The 14,162-nt window shown below is 40.1% G+C and overlaps 1 protein-coding gene across 1 annotated transcript in view; it reads right to left on the bottom strand.

The window, feature by feature from the left end:
- Nucleotides 1-1,209: 1,209 nt before the first annotated feature.
- LOC103606286 (glutamate receptor 1-like) overlaps nucleotides 1,210-14,162 on the bottom strand; it is a 30,458-nt gene continuing 17,505 nt past the window's right edge. The window contains exon 3 of the mRNA XM_008590891.1: nucleotides 1,210-1,271. Within this exon, the coding sequence (XP_008589113.1) occupies nucleotides 1,267-1,271 (5 nt within the window). The 3' untranslated portion in view covers nucleotides 1,210-1,266. The remainder of the gene's footprint in view (nucleotides 1,272-14,162) is intronic.

Genomic DNA, 14,162 nt, shown 5'->3' with positions numbered 1-14,162 from the left:
TAAACTCATGTTGTATTATCCCACTGCATTTTGGGATGCATTTGTTACTGTAGTATAACCTGGCCTATGTTGACTGATATACTTACTAATTAAGAATATGACCTGTATGGTCAGACCACCTGAGTGCAATGTCTCCACTCCACCATTTATCAAATTTGGTAAATCATAACCTCTCTAAACTTTATTTACCTTATCTTCAAAATGGAATACAGTGGCTACCTCACAGGGTCATTGTAAATATTAATAGTGACAACAACAACTTCACATGCCATGTTACAGGCAGTATTCTCAACTTTTTAATGTGTGTTATCTGGCTTAATGCTCACAATAATCATTTTGCAAATGAGAAAACTAAGGCACAGATAGGACAATAGCACTTGCTAAAGATCACACAGCTAGTAAGTAGTGGGGCCAGTATTCAAATCTAAGGCAGTTTAATTCCAGAATCCTTACACTTATCCATTGACAACATGTGGAAGCACTTGACTGCCATCATTTTCTCCATTAGGCATGATAAAGACAGTGTCTAGGTCCTACGATCTTTTGAAGGGTGGACCTAGAAAGTATTTCTGACCAGAAAAATAAACATGTTGGGGGCCTAATATTAAAAGCAAACTACAAAATCAAATTAATAAATATTTAAAAGTCTATAAAACAAGACATTATGTTACTGAATTAGGCTCTTGGGTCACAATGTCATCGAAATGAACAAAGTACCCAGCAGAATTTGAGGCAAGCAATGCTTTATTAAAAAGAGATAGACTTACACATAAGGGAGACAACACTGAGGGTTGCGATCCGTTGCCGGACACAGAAAAAGACAAAAGACAAAAAAAAATAAAATAAAATAAAAAATAAAAATAAATAAATAAATAAATAAATAAACATGTTGGGTCTGAAATATTAAAAGCAAACTACAAAATCAAATTAATAAATATTTAAAAGTCTATAAAACAAGACATTATGTTACTGAATTAGGCTCTTGGGTCACAATGTCATCGAAATGAACAAAGTACCCAGCAGAATTTGAGGCAAGCAATGCTTTATTAAAAAGAGATAGACTTACACATAAGGGAGACAACAATAGAAAGCTGTCTACCCAAGAGAAGTTGGGGAAGGGTTTTTAAAGGCAAGCAGTCCCTCAATCGATGCCAGCATCTTGTCTTGATGATTTCTGATATTTTCATATGGTTGCGGGATGGGGGTTGGGGGTGGGATGTCAGTTCCAGGAGCATCCTGCATGCAACTCCCAAAGGGTTCTCAAGGTTAACCTGTAATTTAGTTTTTACAATCACAGGGAAAGAAAGAAATAAAGAACAAGTCTTGAGGAAGGGGTTTTGCAACTCAGTGAATATGTGTTTCCTTCTTCTCTCAGTTTATATTATCAGGGCAGGCCATGGGGTAATCATGTGCCCTGGGGGTGTCTCATGACTGAGGAGTGGAAAAGTAACAAAGAGTTCTCCGCAGGGAAAATGGAGTCAGTTTGGTTCACAGGTCTAGCCCTATTCTGTCTCAGTTATTCTAACCAATTCACAGCAATACCACTCAACTCACACACACATAAATTAAATGTAATGCGAGATGTGGGTGTGCTGTAATATCTTTGGTGTAATGGCAGAGATGGGACTTGTAAGAGTGCCAACAGCCTAAAATATGCCTTACAATGACCCCATGAAGAGAGTTCAATAAATGTAAGCGATCATATTATTTTCATTATTGTCCTTAACTTCAACCAATAGAGCCACATGTGAAGCTGTTTTAAATTCTTCAGCGAAGTGACTGTTAGTCCACTGAGCCATTCCCAAATGGCTCTTGGCAGCTCAGCGCTGAAGCTGGTCCTGTCCAGACTCAGGGGAGAGCAGCAAGACTGAGCTGCTTCTCTTTGTTCATGGAGATCTAGTTCCCCTCACCTGCTAAGTCAGAAGTGGAAGTTGTAGCTCTGTCAAAGGGTTACCAGACTGCCAGGTGGCTGGAAATGGAGATAAATGAAATGCACCTTTGGCACTACTGCAGAAAGTCAAAAGCCTTTGGAATCTACAGCTGCTTGACATCACCTCTGCCACTCAGTTTCTGCTCTTCTGGTCCCTGATGCTTTCTTCAGTTTATGGCAAGAGTAAATCACCCTGCATAAACTCTTCTTCCTGAAGGCTGACTTTGACTCTTAAACCTGACCTACTGTCCAGGATATGCTGCTTAGCCTGGAGCATTGCCGTAACTCAGTAGATGGTATCTGGAAACACTTTTCCTCCTAGAGGTCAAGCTAACAGCTTCTGATCTCAGGCTCTCACTTTCATTCCTTCTTTGGATTCCACCTATTTCATCATCATGACTTGCAGAGTTTTTCCAGTTGATTTTGATTTAATACTAATAGGTTCTGGGATCAGACAGACCTAAATTCAAATCTTTGCTACACCACTTCTTGAGGGGTGACCTCAGTAATTTACTAAACTTCTGCTTTTATCTTCTATAAATTGGAGTCTAAACAGTACCTTCCTCTTAGAGATGCTTTGAGAATTAAATGAAATAAGCCAGTGAACGTGAGTAGGAAATGGAATTTCAATAGATGTTAGCTATTAATATTATTATTACTAATGCTAATTCTTAAATTTGAGTTTCAAAGCCCCCCTATGAAGAATGCAAGTCAGGAATCCAGTTTCTTCTTTCATGGAGGAGGAAGCAGAGAGTAGAATGACTTGAGAGGCTTGCCCAAAATCGGTTTGTAAGGAGCAGGATACGAAGCCTCCAGCACTAGATGTAGAAAGTCCCCTTCTTTCAATCCATCTTTTGCCTGTGCACATCTTCCCTACCCCCTTCCATATCCCTGGACCCCTATGAAGACAATTTTGATGGTGTCTTCCTTTATTCCAGCAACTTTTGTGGCTAGCCCCATGTGTTCTATCATTGATCAGAACCAAATCAGCCTTTCTTCTTTTGCACCAAGCTCAGACCTCAGAGGACTGCAGTGAATAATCTGGAATCTGGCAACTTTTGCCTTTGTCCTGCAAGGCTTCACTGTGGGTTGCACTGCATTGCTCAGGACCCCCTGAGAGAGCTAGCAACTTGCGGGCCAGCACACTCACGTCTGTGGCCTTCACCTTCTCTGCAGGGCTCATAAGCTAGGTAAAGATTGAATGAATAGAATCAACAAGTGACTGGACAGTTTGAAGAAATTCAGAGTGAAGTTGAAAAAAAAAAAAGAAACCTTGCTTGCTAAAAGACCAGTTGGAAGTCTGGAAGGTTCAGTCTAGAGGTTTTATAAAATTAATCAGCACTGACACACCTAGCATAGAGCCTGGGCCACTGAAACTTCCCGACACACATTAGATATTATTACTTACTAACAGGCTGTGAAGTCTCAGACACAACTCTTCACTCTCCCTCCTCACTAGCCAGACAGATTAGCAGTACTTTTAGTATTATTCTACTTTGCGTGATTGGAGAGACATTACGAGAGAAAATCAGATCATTAAGAGAAAACATAAAAGATTATTAAGATGTGAAAATGCCCTGAAAATGTTAAAAGTGTTGTCAAAATTTAGGGCATTATTATTTTTACTAATTATTATCACTATATAATGACCTTTAGCCCACAGCAGTAGGGTCTGACATGAAGCATTACTAACCAACCAGTCGACTGAATTTGGAAGAGGGCAGCTTGGTGATGGTTCCTTGTCTAGGGCCCTCTTCCCTTTGTCTGGTGAAGCCCATTTCTCAAGGTTGATGGGGTCACAGACCATCCTGCTCAGATCAGCTATCTTCACAAAAACTACACATACTGTAGGTCCTGGGGCCAGGGTCAGGCAGGGTAACTGGCTCAATTCAGGTCACATTGTGGCTTCTTCAACTCTAGATCTGAAAGCAACCCATGCTCACAGAGTTCAAGCTGAGATTTGAGTTACAGAAAAAATTTTTGACTCCACTCTGTTTTCCCATGAAAGTAAGTCATTTAGCAGGCAGTGGTTTTCAAACATTGGTGAGCATCATCAGAATCATCTGGAGGGCTTGTTAAAACAGAGCACTGGGTCCCAACCCCAGAGTTTCTGGTTCAAAAGGTCTGAAGTGGGGCCCTTGAACTGGCATTTCTAACAACTTGCCAGGTGATATTGACACTACTGGTCCCGGAGGATCACACTTTGAGAATCACTGGCCTAGTGCTTAAGAGCACAGGCTCTGGAGTGAAGTTAGCATGCCGAAGTTGAAATCTTACTCAGCTACTTATCAGCCACTTATCTGTCCCTGTGGCCCGGTTACTAGAACCTGTCTGTGTCTATATTTCTGTATCTGTTAAATAAGTTATTATGTAGTTTAAATATGGTAATACTAACTCATAGGATTATTGTGGCCATTATATGAAAAAACACATGCAAAATATTTTTTGCATGATGCTGAGCATATAGTGACTGCTCAAGGTTAGCCACTATTATTATTATTATATACATATTACTATGCTTCTTACCCTGAAACTGTTAGTATCTCAGTTTCCCTCATTAGACTGTGAGCAGCTTCAGAGCAGTGGCACTATTTTTTTTCATTTCTGTATTTCCAGGCACAAGGAAAAAAAATGCACTGTAGAAATTCATTCATTCACTCAGTTATTTATTCATCGAGTACTGAGCATTAGTATCTCAGTTTCCCTCATTAGACTGTGAGCAGCTTCAGAGCAGTGGCACTATTTTTTTCATTTCTGTATTTCCAGGCACAAGGAAAAAAATGCACTGTAGAAATTCATTCATTCAGTCAGTTATTTATTCATCGAGTACTGAGCGCTTAGTCTGTGCCAGGTCCAGATTAGACACTGGGGATACAATGACCAAGAAGAAGCAGACCCTGTTCTTGTGGAGTTTACATTGAGTGGGTGAAAGAAACATTAAATAATGCAACAAGTAAATAAACAAAATAGTTACTAATTATAAACATGCTTTGAAGGAAATAAAAAGTGTTGGATTAGAGGGCAGTTAGGGATTTATTTTAGGTAGAATGTCCAGGGAAGTTCTCTCTGAGGAGGTAACACGTGAGCTGAGACCTGAGACCTGAGTAATGAGACAGAGCCAACCATGATGAGATCTGAGAGTGCTCCAGGCAGAGGGAACAGCCAATGCAAAGGCCCTGAAGCAGGAAGCAGCTTGGCCTCTTTCAGGAACTGAAGGAAAGCCTGGAAAGCTGAAATCTAGTTCCACGAGAGGGGGACAAGAAGTAAGGTTGGAGAGGGTTCATGGAGGGCCTTGTAGGCCAAGGTAGGAAGCAGGGGAATGACATGTTCAGCTCAACACATTTAAAATGACACATTAGCCTCTGGGGGTGTGCAAGTAGAAAAGTTAAGAGGCTAATGCAGTGACACGGGAAACAGACAATGGTGGTGTGGAATATGAGGTTGCAGTGGAGATTCAAAAAAATGTGTTTGGATTCAAAATATATATTTTAGCTAGCACTGACAGACTTGATGATGAACTAGATGAGGGGGTTGGGAAAGAGAAACAGAGGACTATTCTGTGGAATGCGTCTCCAGCTGTGATCTCTTTATAATAAGCCACCACTGCTACTTAGTTTCCGTCTGCTCACATCTCATCTCTATTTCCCTTACCCAGTTCGCTCTCTCCCTTTCTTAGGGCCCAGGGCTTTTCCAAGGCTCCTTGAGGGTCCCTGCCCTGATTTCCAAAGCTCTGCTGCCCAGCACTGGTGGTTACTATCCCAGAAGCTCAGATGACCTGTTCCCCATGAAAAGGAAGAAAGCAAGCCCTCAGCAAGGTGGGAGTGAGTGGAGGGGGATTAGAACAGCGGCCAGTCAGCAGGCAGTGGATGAAAAAATAAAGCCACACGGGCACTCCAGGGATCTGGGATGCTGGCAGGAAATGGAAAACAAATTCAGTTGACTATTAAGAGAGAGAGAATGCTGTCTTTCTGGTTTAGTCCTCCTGGTACTGGAGGACATGACCATGACAAAAGTGGGGAACATCTTCCAGGCCTATGTGGTTTCCTGGGTTACTGAGGACAATGTATTCTTTGATTGATGTTACAAATAAGAGAATCTGACCCCAGAGCCTGCTTCCTTCCCACCCCATGCATCTCTCATACCCAGTCTCTCTTCATTTAGCACCAATCCTAGGATCCAGCCACTAAGGCCAAGCTGAGAGGTTTTTTAAATTAATTTTTCCCCCATAATATGGTCCTGAATGCTGCATCAGTAGAATATTCTTCTTCAGACACAGATCAAGCTCGGTTTTTGTGTTTGATTTTTGCTTTTCCGTTTTTTCTTTCCTTCCCCTCAGTTGGCATGGGAACGCTGAAGCACCAGTTCGGGGAGGATCCATCAGCCTCATCATAATACTCCTCCACGCTGCCCAAGTGCTTTGATATGTTCAAAGTGCATACACATTTTTCCCTTGCAAAGGGAGACCTGGAAGCAGCCATCCTTGTCATTTTTCCAGTTGTTAGGCTCTCCAGCTGACAGGATTCCAGAGGCAAATGGGACCTCAGAAACCAGTCCACACTCCAGAGAAAGGAAGGGTCTGAGCCAAGGTCCCATAGCAAGTCAGCAGCATCCAGAGGACTCAAATCCAGGTCTTTTTACACTGTTGGAATGTTGTACGACCTTTTAGAACCATGTTGAACTTTTCTGAGCCTTTTCTCATTGGTAAAATCAGATCATCACCTGCTCTCTTTCCCCCTTGGGTGCTGCGAGGACCAAATGAGATTCATCTGTATTGGCATATAGAGCAAATGGTGAAGATTTCTTTTAACTCTAAGACTCCAAACATGGGTCTGACAGATTGATAGTCATAAATAGTTACTAAAGTGGTGAAAAATTAAAGAAAATTATTTTAATATTTATGCCTCAGAAGAGGATATGAAGGATTACTATTCATCTATTCAACCCTTTACCTGTTCATCCATCCATGGACCATCCTTCCAATACTTAATACCTATTGAAGGCCATGCTAACTTGGTTAAAACCTGGTTAAAAAAATATCTACCCTAGCCCTAGAGAAATTCTTAATTGACATAAAATAATTTAGTGTACATAGAGTGCACTGTGATGTTTTGACGCATGTATACATTGTGGAATGAGCAAATCAGGCTAATTAATACATTATCATCTCACATACTTATAATTTCTTAGTGGTGAGAACATTTAAAATCCACTCTTTTAGCAATAATACAATATATTATTAATTATAGTAACCTTGCTGTGCAACAGATCACCAGAACTTATTCCTCTTGTCTAAATGAAACTTTGTAACCTTTGACCAACATATGCCCCGCCCCATCCCTCCACTTCTGGTAATAACCATTCTGGTAACAACCATTCTATTCTCTACTTCTATGAGTTCTACTTTTTTAGATTCCACATATAAATGAGACCATGCAATATTTGTTTTTCTGTGCCTGGCTTATCGGATTTAGCATAATGTCCTGTAGATTCATCCATGTTGTCATATATACCACATCGTTTTTATCCATTCATCTATGTTTGGGCACTTAGGTTGTTTCTTGGCTATTGCGAATAATGCTACAATGAACATGGAAGTGCTGACATCTCTTCAACCTACTGATTTAATTTCTATTGGATATATAAACAGATGTGGGATTGTCAAGTCATATGATAATTCTATTTTTAGTTTTTTGAGATACCTCCATACTATTTTCCAAAATGGCCATACTAATTTATATTCCTATCAACAGTATACAAAGGTTGTCTTTTCTCCACATCTTTTCCAATGCTTGCTGTCTTTCATCTTTTTGATAATAGCCTTTCTAGCATGTGTGAGGTGATACCTCATTGTGGTTTTAATTAGCATTTCCCTGATGATTAGTGATGCTGAGCATTTTTTTTGTATACCCATTGGCCATTTATATGTCTTCTTTTGAAAAATGTCTATTCAGCTCCTTTGCCCAATTTTTTAATAGGGCTATTTGTTTTCTTGTTAAGTATAATCCTTATCAAGATTCTAACGTAATTCCCCACAGAAATAGAAAAAACAATTCTAAAATTTGTAGGGAACCACAAAAGACCCTGAATAACCAAAGAAATCTTGAGGAAAAACAAAGCTGGAGGCACCACAGTACCTGATTTCAAACATATCACAAAGTTATAGTAATCAAAACAGCATGGTATTACCATAAAACCAGATACATCAACAAATCAAATGGGATAGAGAGCCCAGAAATAAACCCACACATCTACAGTCAACTGATTTTTCAACAAAGGTGCCAAGAACATACAATGGGAAAAAAAAAAAACAAAAACAGTGTTCAATAAATGGTATTGGGAAAACTGGCTATCCACATGCTGAAGAATAAAATTGTACCCTTATCTTATCCCTTATACAAGAATCAACTCAAAATGGATTACAGACTTAAATGTAAGACCTGAAACTGTAAAATTACTAGAAGAAAACATAGTGGAAAAGCTACACATTGGTCTGAGCAATGATTTCTTGTATATGTCCCCAAAGCACAGACAACAAAAGACTGTCATGTAAAAACTCATCACAATGTGATGAACTATGAGCAATAATGGTTGTAAAAAGGCATAGTGTTGCTCTCTTGAGAGTGTGATGCTCACCTCTTCACAGTCAAGAAAGCCTTCCAGAGTTCAGTGGGTTTTAATTTGGGTCAAAAAGGGTGAGTAGGAGTTTCTTAGGTTAGCATAGCCAAGGACTAGAAGCATGTTACAACAGTGTGTTTTCGGGAGAATTCAAAACAGTGTTAAAGCAAAAATAGAGCTAGTATTTACTGGGCATAACAGGCCCTATGCTCAGCATTTCACAAGCAATTTTTCATTTTATGCGTGTTAAGACCATCCATAATGGAATGATTATTAACCCAATTTGACAGCTATAAAAACTGAAACTCAGAGATAGTACATAATTTTTCCCAAGGTTTCATGGATGAAAAGTGGCAGATGTAGAATTCATGTGATATTTGACACCAATGTGTGAGTTCATAGTCACTACTCTTTATGATCTCTGCTCAACAGAGATACATGGGGGGACAGAGGCTGTGAAACTGGCCAGGGTCCTGGAGGAGAACTGAAACAAAAAGGGGATCAGCGAGTTATCCCAGATCATAGGTTACCCAGTGACAGAACTGAGGCTTAAGCTAGACTGTCCTGTTTCCATCTTTCCTCTGGACCACACTGTGGCTCACTGACTCAGTGTAAATTAAGAAACCAAGATAAACAGTGTCAAAAAAAAATCAGCCCTCCTCCTGATAAACACCAAATACCCTGTGAATCTCTTCCACCTTGTGTTAGGTTTTCCCAGGGATCTGCGTTAAGAAACCAAGATAAACAGTGTCAAAAAAAAATCAGCCCTCCTCCTGATAAACACCAAATGTGTTTATCTTCCACCTTGTGTTAGGTTTTCCCAGGGATCTGCGTTGGTGGGGGAATTCAGAGTATTTGTGGGCAACAGATGTGCATATTTTCTTGGTATGGTGAGATGAAGAGAAGTGGGAGGAAGCTGGGCACAGGGCCAGCCCTCAGCAGAGCGGTCAAAATCCCAGGTCTAGTCTATAGGACTCCCTCTAGTTCCCAAAGGCACTCCCCTCCTCCCATTTGTTTAAGCTTCTGTTTGCTTCCTATCCACCATCTATGTAGTTTCACTCATCATGGAAAAAAGACCTCAATTACCAGTTATATTAGTCAGCTCTGGCTTCCATAACAAAATACTACAGAATGGGCAGCTTAAACAACAGAAATTTATTTTCTCATAGTCTGGAGGTTGTAACTCCGAGATCACAGTACCAGGCATGGTTGGGTTCTTGTGAGGGCTCTCTTCCTGGCTTGCAGATGGCTGCCTTCTCAGCATATGTTCACAAGGCCTTTCCTTGGTGCATAAGCATAGAGGAAGAGAGTTCTCTGGTGTCTCTTATGAGGATACTAATCCCATCATGAGGGCCTTGCCCTCACGATCTTGCCTAAACCTAATAATCTCCCCAAAGGCCCCATCTTCAAATATTATCACATTGGGGGTTAGTGCTTCAGTGTATGAATTTGACGGAACAAAATTTCAATCCATAGAAGCAGCCCATGGAGTTACTGCCATGCTCAGAAAAATGTGTCTTTGTTGATCAAGGGATACTGGAGAGGGCAAGTGTAAACTCAACTGATGACTTTCTAACAGCAGTTTCCAACAGTCATGCTGATTGGGAGATGCCCAGAACCAGCCAGGGAACCCTCCACTACTAGCCAGTCCGTACTCTCAGAATAAGAGCCAAGATGAGCCAAGATCTGTCAAGCTACACCTTCCACTCAGTGGTCTTTGCTCACTAGTCTTTTTTTTTTTTTTTTGGTTTCCTGAGCCACAGAGAATAAATGCAATCATTTTTAAAGATGGCTGTTTAGATGTTTGGAGATGAAGACTGACCCACACCCAGTCTAAGCCTTTCCTTTTCAGAGCCTCCAATCATTCCTCACTGGAAATGCCTTCCAAACTCTTGACCACCTGAGCATACTTGATAAGTATGGCACCACTATTCCTGAAACCTGCCTGTGCAGTCCAATCATCCAAGGTAAAGCAGGGCCAGTAATCAGATTTTTTTATGATATTGTAAAAATAGATTTGGTTCCATTAGAGAAAGGTCTGGGGCAGAATGAATTTTGCTGCCTCAGGGCCACTGCAAACTCCTTCCACCCAATCTTGTCACTCTCTCTATTGAATCTTAGCACCTCCTCCTCAGCCTCTCTATGCAACCTGCCTTTTTTATTTTTATCTTTTATATGTTGAATTAAAAATGATTTATTTCAACCTGTCTCTTTTTGAAACAGATTTGGTACTTTGTTTTTTTAAAACAACAGTACAGAGGCTGGATGTTATTTCCTGGATGGACATCTGAGTGTAAGCGACCCAGTACTGGCTTTGCAGGGATGAGAAAAGGGAATACAGCAGCAAGGGTGGCCTGTGCCAATTTGGCAAGAACTTCCCCAAGTCTGCCAGTTCTTTCTGAAATCACCAGCAATTCTTTGTTCTGGGTAAAATTGTTTGGAGGACTGGCTCCAAAAATTGATAGGGAGCCTGGAAGAGTGAAAGGAGGCCTTGCTGAGTGGTCACCAGTCCTGCATTAGAATCATGATCTGTCCACTAACTGACTTCAGACAAATACCTGGGTACTCTCTGGGCCCTGGTTTCTCCATATGTAAAACAGACGATTAAACCAGGCATTGAGTCTCACAAGATGTTAATAGACAATTCAGCAAAAAGAGGGACTATTAAGTTTGGAAAATATGTACTCTACCTTCTTTTTAGCAATCTAACAAGACACATTAGCATATTAATCTTTTTTCGTGTCCGGCAACGGTCGTATAACTTCGTATAATGTATGCTATACGAAGTTATTACGTGTAAGCGACCCAGTACTGGCTTTGCAGGGATGAGAAAAGGGAATACAGCAGCAAGGGTGGCCTGTGCCAATTTGGCAAGAACTTCCCCAAGTCTGCCAGTTCTTTCTGAAATCACCAGCAATTCTTTGTTCTGGGTAAAATTGTTTGGAGGACTGGCTCCAAAAATTGATAGGGAGCCTGGAAGAGTGAAAGGAGGCCTTGCTGAGTGGTCACCAGTCCTGCATTAGAATCATGATCTGTCCACTAACTGACTTCAGACAAATACCTGGGTACTCTCTGGGCCCTGGTTTCTCCATATGTAAAACAGACGATTAAACCAGGCATTGAGTCTCACAAGATGTTAATAGACAATTCAGTAAAAAGAGGGACTATTAAGTTTGGAAAATATGTACTCTACCTTCTTTTTAGCAATCTAACAAGACACATTAGCATATTAAAGGGTCTTCAAAATCCTGAAGACTAATAACCCTTCTAATTTGTTTAATCCAGAATGACTAAGTTTATGATCATGCAACCTTCCCTTATCACCCTCCATCCCAAAGAAAACCTATTAGCATCCTCAAAATGTCAGAGTTCTGGTGGGAAACATCAACTAGATGAGTTCCTAAAGCCTTTCAAGAACAAACCCTTCAGGCTCTATTAGGTCGAAATGTGGATGTTCTATAATTTGATGTCTGGTAAATTCATTCTTGCCGAGGATTATTCCAGTAACTGCTAAATAAAATAATCCTTATTTGCATATAAAGAGGACCTTTGGAATACCAGCTATGAAACTTTAATTTATTATTCTGTCTCTGAAATACTTTTTTCTAGCCTTCAAAGCCTTCTGTAGTCTNTTTAATTTATTATTCTGTCTCTGAAATACTTTTTTCTAGCCTTCAAAGCCTTCTGTAGTCTGAAAACAGACTACTTCTCCAAATGTATCTTCCAGGGTTCCCCAAAAACTCTCACGCAAATCTCCAAACTCATCATCTTAACTCTGCACCTATTTTGTGAACTGTTTTTTAGCTATTTCACCCCCAACCTTCCCATTCCCATCTACAACTCTGGACAATTCCTGTACTCAATGCCTCCTAGACCCACAGAATACTTGTGATCAAGACACCATTAAAGTAGGATCGACACAGTCACCTTACTAAGGCAATAAAGCCAAAAAGTATATTTCAGAAACTGTCTTGATTATAAATGTTAAAAAAAGGGCAGGTTCTGATTAATCCTTAGTTTTATCCTAAAATTCGCTTTGCCAGAGCAGTTGATTCCTCAAACACTTTAGTCAACATTGCCCTATATTTCACTCCGGCAGCAATTAGCTATATATTTAGTTAAAGCATTTTCCCTTCTTGCTCCCAAATAAGTGCCCAGCGAGATTTAAATATTATCTTATTTTATTATGTTAAGGCAGCTGACTCCAAGCAAGACCTGAAGAACTAAAAAGAACCATCTTGGCAGATGGTAAAAGGAAACAAGTAGCAAAGTGGCTCTATTTTGGGGTTTTGTTGTTGCTGTCATTTTCAGATCAAAGAGGCTTTAGATCTAGATATTTCCTAACTAAATTACAAAATCCCATCTAGAGCTTTTTTATTCTCCATGCCTCTCATTTCAACAAGAACATTGGATTTTCTGATGAAGACTCTGGAGGGCATTTCAAAAAAAGCTTGTCATCACAAACAATTAAATTTAACAAACAATAATAGCTCCCATTTACTGGGCACTTACTCTACGCCAGGCCTTATGCTAAGCACTTTCCAAGTTTATCTCCTTCAATCCGCACAACTTTAAGAGTGATGTGTTATTACTGCCACTTTATAAAATAAGAAACTAAGGCTTTAAGAGGGTAAGTCAATTACAAAGATCACAAAAGATCCAAAATTAGGAAAGTATCTCGAAAGTCCTTGCTCTTAACCATTATACTACACTGGAAATATTTATTGAGTATCTGCCCATGGCAAATGGGTTGCAAAGACAAATAATCTTATTCTCCCACCCTCAAAGAGCTCAGGGTCTTGACAGTTAATCTGACCTTCTCTCAAGAACAGAAGGTAGAAAAGCAAAAAGGCCAATAAAAAGCAGTACAAAAAAAGGAGCTAGCAAAATAAGGGAAAATGAGATCAGCTATAATTAAAGGAATGAGAAGTAGCTTCATAGTATAGTGGTAATATCTGAGAAGCACCTTGGAGAATAGGTCTGGTTTCTTTACCTCACACTCTGCATTCATTCCATCACTAAATCCTGTTTATACGTTCTTGAGAAAACATTACAGATCTCACCCCTTCTATCTCCTCTGCTACCACCTTGTCCAAGCCACCATCATCTGTCATCTAGACTACTGCAGGAGCCTCTTACCTATTCTCCCTGAGTCCCCTCTGTGGTATATTGGATTATTGTTATAGAATTACACATCTATGACCTTGGCCATGTAACTTTGTAAGTCCTCTTAGAAGACAGAGTATGTTTTCCTGTCCTATTAGTGCTAAGGTTAACCATGCTTTGCTTAAGTCAATGGAATATTAGAGGACACGACACAAGCAGAGGCTTTAAATGTACTTGCATGATAAGGCTAAGCCTCTTGTGCCCCTGTGACCCTCCAAGAGAAGAACAGGTCTTTTTGTAGCTGCTGCCCTTTGACCTTCAATCCCCAAACAAAGATACAGGGGCCAAACCTAAATCTGGAGTCTAGCTTGATTTAACCTAGAACAGGTGACCCATAGTCAACCTGCAAACTATGATTGTTAACAAATAGAAGGAAAAAAAGAGTTTTTGTTTGTAAGCCAGAGATTTTTGATGTTATTTGTTATGTAGCAAAAGCTGACTGATACACACA

Source organism: Galeopterus variegatus, unplaced genomic scaffold (assembly GCF_000696425.1).
Source record: "Galeopterus variegatus unplaced genomic scaffold, G_variegatus-3.0.2 Scaffold6440, whole genome shotgun sequence".
NCBI lineage: Eukaryota > Metazoa > Chordata > Mammalia > Dermoptera > Cynocephalidae > Galeopterus > Galeopterus variegatus.
The sequence above is the reverse complement of the archived record's forward strand: the minus strand, read 5'-3'. Positions and strand labels throughout refer to the sequence as shown.